The sequence below is a fragment of the Haliotis rufescens genome, unplaced genomic scaffold (assembly GCF_023055435.1).
Source record: "Haliotis rufescens isolate VD_foot unplaced genomic scaffold, xgHalRufe1.0.p SCAF_4, whole genome shotgun sequence".
In the NCBI taxonomy this organism is placed as follows: domain Eukaryota; kingdom Metazoa; phylum Mollusca; class Gastropoda; order Lepetellida; family Haliotidae; genus Haliotis; species Haliotis rufescens.
This window is the reverse complement of record NW_025964112.1, coordinates 56,025,182-56,037,146: the sequence shown is the minus strand read 5'-3', so window position 1 is coordinate 56,037,146 and position 11,965 is coordinate 56,025,182. Positions and strand designations below refer to the sequence as shown.

General features: G+C 42.7%; 1 protein-coding gene across 1 annotated transcript; it reads left to right on the top strand.

Moving 5' to 3' along the window:
* Positions 1-8,066: 8,066 nt before the first annotated feature.
* On the top strand, positions 8,067-9,509 carry LOC125372282 (formin-like protein 5). Its single transcript, XM_048381596.1, has one exon. It carries the CDS (start codon positions 8,067-8,069, stop codon positions 9,507-9,509), a length of 1,443 nt encoding a protein of 480 aa, XP_048237553.1.
* The last annotated feature ends 2,456 nt before the right edge of the window (positions 9,510-11,965 follow it).

Below are 11,965 nucleotides of genomic sequence, written 5' to 3'. Positions count from 1 at the left end.
GTCAGCACGTGCCGGTCACATGGTTGTCAATATCTAGCATATCACATGCTCCCACAGGTTGAACATAGGTTGCGGTGTGCGTATCATATGACATGTTTACTTATAAAAATATTGTCAAATGTTCCCTTTGTTTTAGCCTTGCGGTCACAAAAAATAATTTATACTTTTTACTCTCTTTAAGGGATTTTGTTCTCAAACAGAAATTAGTATTTCCCGTTATGTATACTTATTTATATCTTATAAATATGTAATATACGCGACATTAGGTTTAGCCTTGTACGTTGCACATGAATATATGACACAGTACGAGTGTGTCCAAGTCATTCTAAGTCTTGCTAATATATACTTTGTACATATTTAAGTGTTCTCCAAAATGAACATCTTTTAAGCAATTCTCTTATATGCTCATTTCCATTTATTAATCTCGATGATGTCTGGAAAATGATGAATCAGCATTAAAAAAACTCGTAGATGGAACAGTCGTATCGGGTGCATCATTTCATAGTATAGCCTTCCAAGATTCGTCTCCATGCAGTTTTAATCATAATATATATAGGTTTGTCAGCGTATATCTTGCTTGTTGATTTAAGTAGAAATCACCTATAGCTACTACCTACACCGTCACTCGTGGCAATGCCTCGGCCAGAGGTGACGAAATGGATCGAGTAGTCTTAATTGCGCGCACCGTGCCCCGACCGTGTGGATCGTTACCGATATCAATCAGTTGATAATCTGGTCCAGACTCGACTTTTTACAGACTGTTGCTGAGTGCGGCGTTAAAAGCAAACACACAAACTTCACACACCACGTTGGGCTTTCCTGCGCTTTAAGCTGATAAAGCCATGCTACAGGTTTACTGAAAAAGTGTTTGAAGCGGCATTAAAACCCAAATCATTCACTTACTCACGCAGTCATTTCACTCTCAGCGGAACATGAGAGTCCCGGTAAAGCGAGAAAACACAGCGTGATTTATCATTTATCATCACTAGTTAGAAGAAATTATGTGTGATAGTGTGGTCTCTTTAAAACGAATAAACTTAACCTCCAATAACAGAGTAAGTGAGTATGGTTTTATGCCGTGTTTGGCAATATTCCAGCAATATCACAGCGGGGACACCAGAAATAGGCTTCACACATTGTACCCATGTCGGGAATCGAACCCGGGTCCTCGGTGTGACGGGCGAACGCTTTAACCACTAGGCTATCCGACCGCCCCAACTTCCACTAAGAGACTGAAGGCTTACCCACAAACCTGGGCATGTAGTACATCATGATCAAAGTCAAGGTCATCATTTTCTACGAAAGATAAGTACGGATAAACCTTTCTCGATAATTTAGCATCCACTAGGTTTGACTGCGACAGTTCGCACTCAACTTCAAGCAATTTGAGAGTAATGATGACTGGCAGACTAGGAACAGACTTCGTGTAATGCTCTTGGATTCCGATCAGTCGGGAATGGCATGGGCATGTACACAAGCATGGCGTTATCACCTGTGTAACCTGGCCGCGGTTCACCACAGGGTGGTACATGTATACAGTGTGTTGCAGTGAGGTGGCTAGGTCTAAGTGGTCTACAGATAACAGCGATAACCAGAGATTGCGGTCAGAAAGGATCGCAATGTCATCAACATCACATCTTTGTTCTCGTTACCGCTACACACAGATCTGAGGACATCCCATTGCAGGTTACGTCAGATGTTTCATCCGACCAATCATAGCGTTGCTTACGAAATTGTGAAAGTGAAACTGAATATGATAACTTTCTGATCGTTGCAACCTCGAAAAGGTTAATTAGGGGTTTTCCGAAAGATATTTACGGGCTGTACGACTGGTTGGTTGGTTGGCTGGTTTGTTGTTTAACGCCGCACCCAGCAATATTCCAGCTATATGACGGCGGTCTGTAAATAATCGAGTCTGGACCAGACAATCCAGTGATTAATATCATGAGCATCGATCCACGCAATTAGGATCGATGACATGTATCAACCAAGTCAGCGAGCCTGACCATCCGATCCCGTTAGTCGCCTTTTACGACAAGCATAGTCGCCCTTTACGGCAAGCATGTGTTGCTGAAGACCTATTCTATCCCGGAATCTTCACGGGTCCTGTACGACTGATTTCGTCAAAAGCATACTCTGTCTCTTGGAACAATGGGACAAGCATTTGAGGTGAGGTGAAATTGGGTTTAACGTCGCGTCCAAGATTATTGCACTTATATAGCGACGTGCATGTGTGTCTGCTTGTACTAGTCTGGTCTGATGCCCATTTATAGTGCTAGCTCACTGAGATACCATGCCGCAGTTTAACCTGATTACCCCACTTAGACACAGTATTCTGACTCCGAGGCGACAAGTCCTTGTTTTAGCCCCTTAATGCCGAGCGCCAGAAAGGGTAACAACAAGTACCATCTTTTAACGTCTTTTCGTATGACGCGGCCGGGGATCGAACCCCGGACCATCCTCTCCCCGGGCGGACGCTCTACCACTAGACCACGGAGGCGGTCTGACAAGCATTGAAAACGGAAGAGAATTTCCATAGCCCGTGAGAAATATTGCCATCCAATTTCGGCCATTTTTTGACATTCAAGAATTTTCTTTTGTTTCAAATTTTGAATAGAGAACTGTGTTAAAATATTTTTTCAAAAGGTAGTCAGGAATGCAAGTAGATTGTCTTAAAGCTCGAGAAAGCTGCTGTCTGATTGGCTAATGTCGACTTCCGGTTAGTCATTTCATTGGTCGGTCAAAGTTCGCGAAAGGTCGTGCCGACGTGAACTATAATGGGATGTCCCCAGATCTTTGTTTTACGATAGATCTGATTTTAATTTTAATGAGATGAGAATGATTGTGGCATCTGGTTAGTTGTGAGTTGATTTTCAAGCCGCTTCGATCACTTATTTTGTTCTATTTGTGCAGCTTTACGTGACTCGGGGTGTAAACCTTTAGTACGTTGGTGAAACGTCCCCTTTACAAGACTCTGGGTGTAAACCTTTAGGACGTTGGTGAAACGTCCCCTTTACAAGACTCTGGGTGTAAACCTTTAGCACGTTGGTGAAACGTCCCCTTTACAAGACTCAGGGTGTAAACCTTTAGTACGTTGGTGAAACGTCCCCTTTACATGACTCGGGGTGTAAACCTTTAGCACGTTAGTGAAACGTCCCCTTTACAAGACTCAGGGTGTAAACCTTTAGTACGTTGGTGAAACGTCCCCTTTACAAGACTCCGAGTGTAAACCTTTAGTACGTTGGTGAAACGTCCCCTTTACATGACTCGGGGTGTAAACCTTTAGCACGTTAGTGAAACGTCCCCTTTTCAAGACTCAGGGTGTAAACCTTTAGTACGTTGGTGAAACGTCCCCTTTACAAGACTCAGGGTGTAAACCTTTAGTACGTTGGTGAAACGTCCCCTTTACATGACTCGGGGTGTAAACCTTTAGTACGTTGGTGAAACGTCCCCTTTACATGACTCAGGGTGTAAACCTTTAGTACGTTGGTGAGACGTCCCCTTTACATGACTCAGGGTGTAAACCTTTAGTACGTTGGTGAAACGTCCCCTTTATAATACTCAGGGTGTAAACCTTTAGAACGTTGGTGAAACGTCCCCTTTACATGACTCGGGGTGTAAAACTTTAGCACGTTGGTGAAACGTCCCCTTTACATGACTCGGGGTGTAAACCTTTAGTACGTTGGTGAAACGTCCCCTTTACATGACTCGCGATGTAAACCTTTAGAACGTTGGTGAAACGTCCCCTTTACATGACTCAGAGTGTAAACCTTTAGAACGTTGGTGAAACGTCCCCTTTACATGACTCGGGGTGTAAACCTTTAGCACGTTGGTGAAACGTCCCCTTTACATGACTCGGGGTGTAAACCATTAGTACGTTGGTGAAACGTCCCCTTTACATGACTCGGGGTGTAAACCTTTAGTACGTTGGTGAAACGTCCCCTTTACATGACTCGGGGTGTAAACTTTTAGTACGTTGGTGAAACGTCCCCTTTACATGACTCAGGGTGTAAACCTTTAGTACGTTGGTGAAACGTCCCCTTTACATGACTCGGGGTGTAAACCTTTAGTACGTTGGTGAGACATCCCCTTTACATGACTCAGGGTGTAAACCTTTAGTACGTTGGTGAAACGTCCCCTTTACATGACTCAGAGTGTAAACCTTTAGTACGTTGGTGAAACTTCCCATTTACAAGACTCAGAGTGTAAACCTTTAGTACGTTGGTGAAACGTCCCCTTTACATGACTCGGGGTGTAAACCTTTAGTACGTTGGTGAAACGTCCCCTTTACAAGACTCAGGGTGTAAACCTTTAGTACGTTGGTGAAACGTCCCCTTTACATGACTCAGAGTGTAAACCTTTAGTACGTTGGTGAAACGTCCCCTTTACATGACTCAGAGTGTAAACCTTTAGTACGTTGGTGAAACGTCCCCTTTACATGACTCGGGGTGTAAACTACGGTGGCCCATAAGGGACATGGAGTCTGTTTTTCAATATTTTGATGTTTAACTTACTTTTATCGTAACCTTTTGCAAATTAACACAATTTGCCATACAAATATGTGATAAATCATGTATAAAAACATCCGAAAACATGGAAAATGTACTTTTAAGTAGCTATTGAGTCGCTGAAATGTAAAGTGAAAATGTCAAAAACTAAAATGGAAATGTCAAAAACCAAAACGAAAAGGTCAAAAACTAAAATGAAAATGTCAAAAACACAAAACGAAATGTCAAAAACTAAAATGAATACACAGAAAACTATTTCCACCGCGGTGATAATATTTCCACCGCGGTGTAAATATTATCACCGCGGTGGAAATAGTTTTCACCGCGGTGGGAATATTATCACCGCGGTAGAAATAGTTTTCACCGCGGTGTAAATATTATCACCGCGGTAGAAATAGTTTTCTGTTTTTTCATTTTAGTTTTTGACATTTTCGTTTCGTTTTTCAGCGATTCAAAATCTTCTTTACACATGATTTATCACATATTTGTAAGACAAAAAGTGTTAATTTGCAAAAGGTTACGATAAATGTAAGTGAAATATCAAAATATGGAAAAACAGACTCCATGTCCCTTATGGGCCACCGTAGTAAACCTTTAGCACATTGGTGAAACGTCCACTGAGCTACATGCAGTGTCTGAATCTCAGCAGAGTAAACTCAGAGCATTAAGGGCCAGCACGTGTCAAAAACTGTAGGCCAAGTGAAAACATTGCAGACCCAAACATTTAAGCTGTTTGTCTGGACATACTCCATTACTAAATTACAAAACACAACCAGTCCTCCAGAAGCTTTTACTGCTATAACGCCGAGTTTCACTAGAGACTAAGTGGTGATAGATAAAGCCTACAGTTATCAGGATATTATCAGCTTGTAAAACAACTTTGCAACTACATGTCATACACCATTTGAAAGGTCTTATCCTATTGTTTATAACAATGACAGTTATGTTGATCAGATTACTCAAACAATTCTTAGTAAATAATTACTTAAATAATCTGCTGGCCGTAAGGGGCTGCTGAAATTTAAATTTCTGAATTTATCAGCCAGAGAACAAATCTGTCGGGGCTACGGGCCGATGCCTATTTCAAAGACTGGCTTCCTGTATCGGTATATCATTAAAGGGGAGTGCCCTATTGTTCGCAAGAATAATATTGAACGAGCGACTTGCTTCAACCAACCGAGTGAAGATCCGGGGTAGAATAGGTCTTCAGCAACCCATGCTTGCCGTAAAAGGCGACTATGATTGTCTTAAGAGGCGACTGACGGGATCGGGTGGTCAGGCTCGCTGACTTGGTTGATAAATGTCATCGATCCCAATTTCCTGGATCGATTCTCATGATATTAATCACTGGATTGTCTGGTCAAGACTCGATTATTTACAGACCGCCGCCATACAGATGGAATATTGCTGAGAGCGGCGTTAAAAAACAATCCAACAAACCAACTAAACCAACACTCGGACAACAAACTTTCTCCTTCTTTTTTTCCATTGATTATTTTTTATCAACACATTTTCACAAGGAGAATTCTGTACACCCTTCCATCCCTTGGCCAACATCTACATACATATAGAGTATTTGTTGCGAAACCTAATTCAGAATCAATGTAAGTTATTGATCTCTACAAGACTATAAAACAAGAGCGATGACTTCAACTTTCCAGTAGCCAACTTTGTCTTTATGTCGAGCAACATTCGATCAGCTTCAGTCTTTGGTGTCCACATTTCACAACTTCTGAGGTACAATCGAGCATGCTCTTTCTACAAAGATTTATTAAGCGTTATACAACTCTTGCTCAGAAGTTGTTTGATCAAGGTACAACATTCAAGGCCCCAGTAAAGCTTTCAAAAGGTTTTATGGTAGCGATGTGGAGGATATTTCCAAATTTGACGCATCACACAAAAAATATGTTCGATGTAAGAAGCCTTATTTTGACCTGTACCATATGTTCCCGTGTATTTTCAGGTGAACAATTGACTAGCCTTTGCGTGTGTTTGTGACATGTGCCACCGGTGGGACACCGATTCTGCATGTACATTGTTCAAAAACCAACAGCCCTACCACACCCCCAGGCTTAATTTTTCAGAATACACATGTTAAGAGGATATGTTGTTACAGGTCAAGAAAAATGTAAAAAATAGTTATCGTTCATTCTTCGGAATATTATTATAGTCGAATTATATTATTATCTTTGTTGATAAATTAGAAGACGGAAAATGCGGAGGGCTTGAAAAACAATTGGCGGAGTTCGTTCCCTTCTTTGAATATGCTTACTATAAAAAACAATTTCTGAATTGTTTATTCGAGGAGGGGAATGATGTATGTTCAAAAGGGCGAATATTGAAAAATAAGAATAACACGAGGTCGGAGAAACGCGCAGTAGTAGAAGACGTAGAAGTAGTGGTGGTGGTAGTAGTAGTAGTAACAGCAACAGCAGCAGTAGTAGGGTTTAGTGCGAGTAAAAAGAACAGGCCTATTTGCGCATCACACAGATGTATCAGCAAGAGTTGCCTCCCTTGTATTACACTACATTATTGCAGGGATACGGTTCTGCAGTAAACATCACTGGTGGGTGAGGTGAGGTGAAATTGGGTTTAACGTCGCGTGCAAGATTATTGCACTTATATAGCGACGTGCATGCACGTGTGTATGTGTGGCTGCTTGTTCTAGTCCGGACTGATGCCGATTTATAGTGCTAGCTCACTGAGATACCATGCCGCAGTTTAACATGCATACCCCACTCGGACACAGTATACTGACTCCGAGGCGACAAGTCCTTGTTTTAGCCCCTTAATGTCGAGCGCCAGACAGGGTAACAACAAGTACCATCTTTTAACGTCTTTTGGTATGACGCGGCCGGGGATCGAACCCCGGACCTTCCGCTCTGCGGGCGGACGCTCTACCACAAGACAACGGAGGCGGCTGGTGGGCTTATGTTGGTTTCTGGCTGTTATATATCATTACAGCATATCTATGTTTTCAGAAACATTAATAGTCACTTCGATAGGTATATATAGAAACAGTCGGCATATTTTCTGATAGCGGGTTCCCCACCCTTACAAGAAGACGGTTTACTGGTGATATTTCGACACGAAACCAACAGCAGGGCCAACTTGCACAAAGCGATCTTAGCGCTACAACTATTGTAAGCCTATGTTGAAGTATGGGAGTTACGATCATCTTAGCGCTAAGATCGCTTTGTGCAAGTGGGCCCAGGTCCTCAATATACAAAAATACAACATTCCAAAAACACATAATTTATACATGATAGATAGAAGCCACTAAGACGTGTCTGTGTACTTTCCTGTGTTTAAAGTGAATATTTTAAGGAGTAAACATTCATCAAAGATTGAAGCGTGCCATTGGTTTTACTTCACAAAATGTGTCGATTTAAATGTTATATGTTAACTCTAACATCAGCTTTTTGACGTTTACAAAAATCGTTCTTTTGGTTTACGTGTAAAATTATCAAAGTATGCCGTTTCAACACAGATGACAGATATAAGCTATGTCTTCTTGGCCGATATGGTGTAAGATACTCTGAGGTGATTAAAGTGTATATGTCACACACCACCACACGACCACCCCCGCAACCGCCTTCCCCTGCAACCGCCTTCCCCTGCAACCGCCTTCCCCTGCAACCGCCTTCCCCTGCAACCGCCTTCCCCTGCAACCGCCTTCCTCTGCAACCGCCTTCCCCTGCAACCGCCTTCCCCTGCAACCGCCTTCCTCTGCAACCGCCTTCCTCTGCAACCGCCTTCCCCTGCAACCGCCTTCCCCTGCAACCGCCTTCCTCTGCAACCGCCTTCCTCTGCAACCGCCTTCCCCTGCAACCGCCTTCCTCTGCAACCGCCTTCCCCTGCAACCGCCTTCCTCTGCAACCGCCTTCCTCTGCAACCGCCTTCCCCTGCAACCGCCTTCCCCTGCAACCGCCTTCCCCTGCAACCGCCTTCCCCTGCAACCGCCTTCCCCTGCAACCGCCTTCCTCTGCAACCGCCTTCCTCTGCAACCGCCTTGTCCTGCAACCGCCTTCCCCTGCAACCGCCTTCCCCTGCAACCGCCTTCCCCTGCAACCGCCTTCCCCTGCAACCGCCTTCCTCTGCAACCGCCTTCCCCTGCAACCGCCTTCCTCTGCAACCGCCTTCCCCTGCAACCGCCTTCCCCTGCAACCGCCTTCCTCTGCAACCGCCTTGTCCTGCAACCGCCTTCCCCTGCAACCGCCTTCCCCTGCAACCGCCTTCCCCTGCAACCGCCTTCCTCTGCAACCGCCTTCCCCTGCAACCGCCTTGTCCTGCAACCGCCTTCCTCTGCAACCGCCTTCCCCTGCAACCGCCTTGTCCTGCAACCGCCTTCCCCTGCAACCGCCTTCCCCTGCAACCGCCTTCCTCTGCAACCGCCTTCCCCTGCAACCGCCTTCCCCTGCAACCGCCTTGTCCTGCAACCGCCTTCCTCTGCAACCGCCTTCCCCTGCAACCGCCTTGTCCTGCAACCGCCTTCCCCTGCAACCGCCTTCCTCTGCAACCGCCTTCCCCTGCAACCGCCTTCCTCTGCAACCGCCTTCCCCTGCAACCGCCTTCCTCTGCAACCGCCTTCCCCTGCAACCGCCTTCCTCTGCAACCGCCTTCCTCTGCAACCGCCTTCCCCTGCAACCGCCTTCCTCTGCAACCGCCTTCCTCTGCAACCGCCTTCCCCTGCAACCGCCTTCCCCTGCAACCGCCTTCCCCTGCAACCGCCTTCCTCTGCAACCGCCTTCCCCTGCAACCGCCTTCCCCTGCAACCGCCTTCCTCTGCAACCGCCTTCCTCTGCAACCGCCTTCCCCTGCAACCGCCTTCCCCTGCAACCGCCTTCCTCTGCAACCGCCTTCCTCTGCAACCGCCTTCCTCTGCAACCGCCTTCCCCTGCAACCGCCTTCCTCTGCAACCGCCTTCCTCTGCAACCGCCTTGTCCCAAGTACTGGACACTTTCCATGAAACATCAGAGCTTTATTTGTGAGTGGTTCTAACGTATTTGATTATGATTAAAGGAGCTCTTTACAAACTTAAATGCCTCCGTTATTAGCTTCGCTTATCTAATGAGTACATAGTATGTGGGCTTTGATATTATGACTTTTCGAATAGTCATATGATGTTGACTATCCTTATAAATAGAACAGACAAATGAACTTCGTTCTAGAGAGAAAGGTCAAGAATAGGACCCTGACTCATTTTATCGAACTTTGCATTTGTGGAGGTAGGTGGTTTGTGTCACATCGCTAGCATCCAATATTTCGACATGGGGACAATGTGTGAAGCCCAATTTGGGTACCCTTCCGTGATATTGCTGGTATATTGCCCAAAACGTCGTGAGACTAAACTCACCAACCCACTCACAAAGGCGCTGTAAATGCACGATCCTTACATACAAAATGGTTTAGCTATGCGTATAAGATGATATTTGCTGTGCGAAATACTGTTTTCTGTGTGTATCGTTTATGGCCTATGAACTAAAATTTCATCTTTGTCCTTGTCTTTCATTGTCCCTATATACGAATATCTGCGACCATTGATTTGGTCGTTTACAATCTCGGTTCCTATAATTTACAAAAAACAACATTCTTAATAATCGTATCCTGTGTTAAGTTTCCGAATGAAACACATGTTTTTGTTCACACAATGACATACACGTATTGAAATACTGAAACTGAAATCAATTATCTAATATATAATATGTTTTGTAACATACAATTATTGACATGTGACACGGCATATGAACAATGAACGAAACGGGTGTTCTGTAATACTAATACAGATTAACTATTGCAATATTAAAAGGAAAGAATCGGGTGTTCTGTAATACCATGACAGATTAACTATTGCAATATTAAAAGGAAAGAATCGGGTGTTCTGTAATACCATGACAGATTAACTATTGCAATATTAAAAGGAAAGAATCGGGTGTTCTGTAATACCATGACAGATTAACTATTGCAATATTAAAAGGAAAGAATTGGGTGTTCTGTAATACCATGACAGATTAACTATTGCAATATTAAAAGGAAAGAATTGGGTGTTCTGTAATACCATGACAGATTAACTATTGCAATATTAAAAGGAAAGAATCGGGTGTTCTGTAATACCATGACAGATTAACTATTGCAATAGGAAAGAATCGGGTGTTCTGTAATACGATGACAGATTAACTTTTGCAATAGGAAAGAATCGGGAATATATATATATATATATATATTACACAAAATAAGTTACTATGCTAGTTATAGGCCAGCATCTTGAGAAGCATGCAGTTTTCTTCAGGTAACGGTGTTATCGTTGGCATTTATCCAAATGAAATGAATGTCAAATATATATATAGATGTTTACAATCTCGGTTCCTATAATTTACAAAAAACAACATTCTTAATAATCGTATCCTGTGTTAAGTTTCCGAATGAAACACATGTTTTTGTTCACACAATGACATACACGTATTGAAATACTGAAACTGAAATCAATTATCTAATATATAATATGTTTTGTAACATACAATTATTGACATGTGACACGGCATATGAACAATGAACGAAACGGGTGTTCTGTAATACTAATACAGATTAACTATTGCAATATTAAAAGGAAAGAATCGGGTGTTCTGTAATACCATGACAGATTAACTCTTGCAATATTAAAAGGAAAGAATCGGGTGTTCTGTAATACCATGACAGATTAACTATTGCAATATTAAAAGGAAAGAATTGGGTGTTCTGTAATACCATGACAGATTAACTATTGCAATATTAAAAGGAAAGAATTGGGTGTTCTGTAATACCATGACAGATTAACTATTGCAATATTAAAAGGAAAGAATTGGGTGTTCTGTAATACCATGACAGATTAACTATTGCAATATTAAAAGGAAAGAATCGGGTGTTCTGTAATACCATGACAGATTAACTATTGCAATAGGAAAGAATCGGGTGTTCTGTAATACGATGACAGATTAACTTTTGCAATAGGAAAGAATCGGGAATATATATATATATATATATATTACACAAAATAAGTTACTATGCTAGTTATAGGCCAGCATCTTGAGAAGCATGCAGTTTTCTTCAGGTAACGGTGTTATCGTTGGCATTTATCCAAATGAAATGAATGTCAAATATATATATATAGATGTGACATGTGAGAGTTGTGCGCCAACCCTTGATCATAATGTCGTGCAGCAATTAATTATAAACTAGAATAAACAAAACATGTTACGTGCATCTACATCCCTTGGATGTGTGTACCTTGAATAATAATGCAGTTAATTTAAAAAAGTTTCTAAAGTTATCAATTCTGAAAAATCCAGATTATATCTCTACCGCGGACTATCTTGAGATGTGGATTCTTCCTGGACAAACTATCACACAAGTAAACATGTTTTGCTACTAGAGTTGTGCTCTAATGATATTTGCTCGGCAGATTCGTCCCCCGTGTCGCC

What these genes read in the sequence shown, in the direction of transcription:
- LOC125372282 (XM_048381596.1), top strand. Translation starts at nt 8,067, where the DNA reads ATGTCACACACCACCACACGACCACCCCCGCAACCGCCTTCCCCTGCA.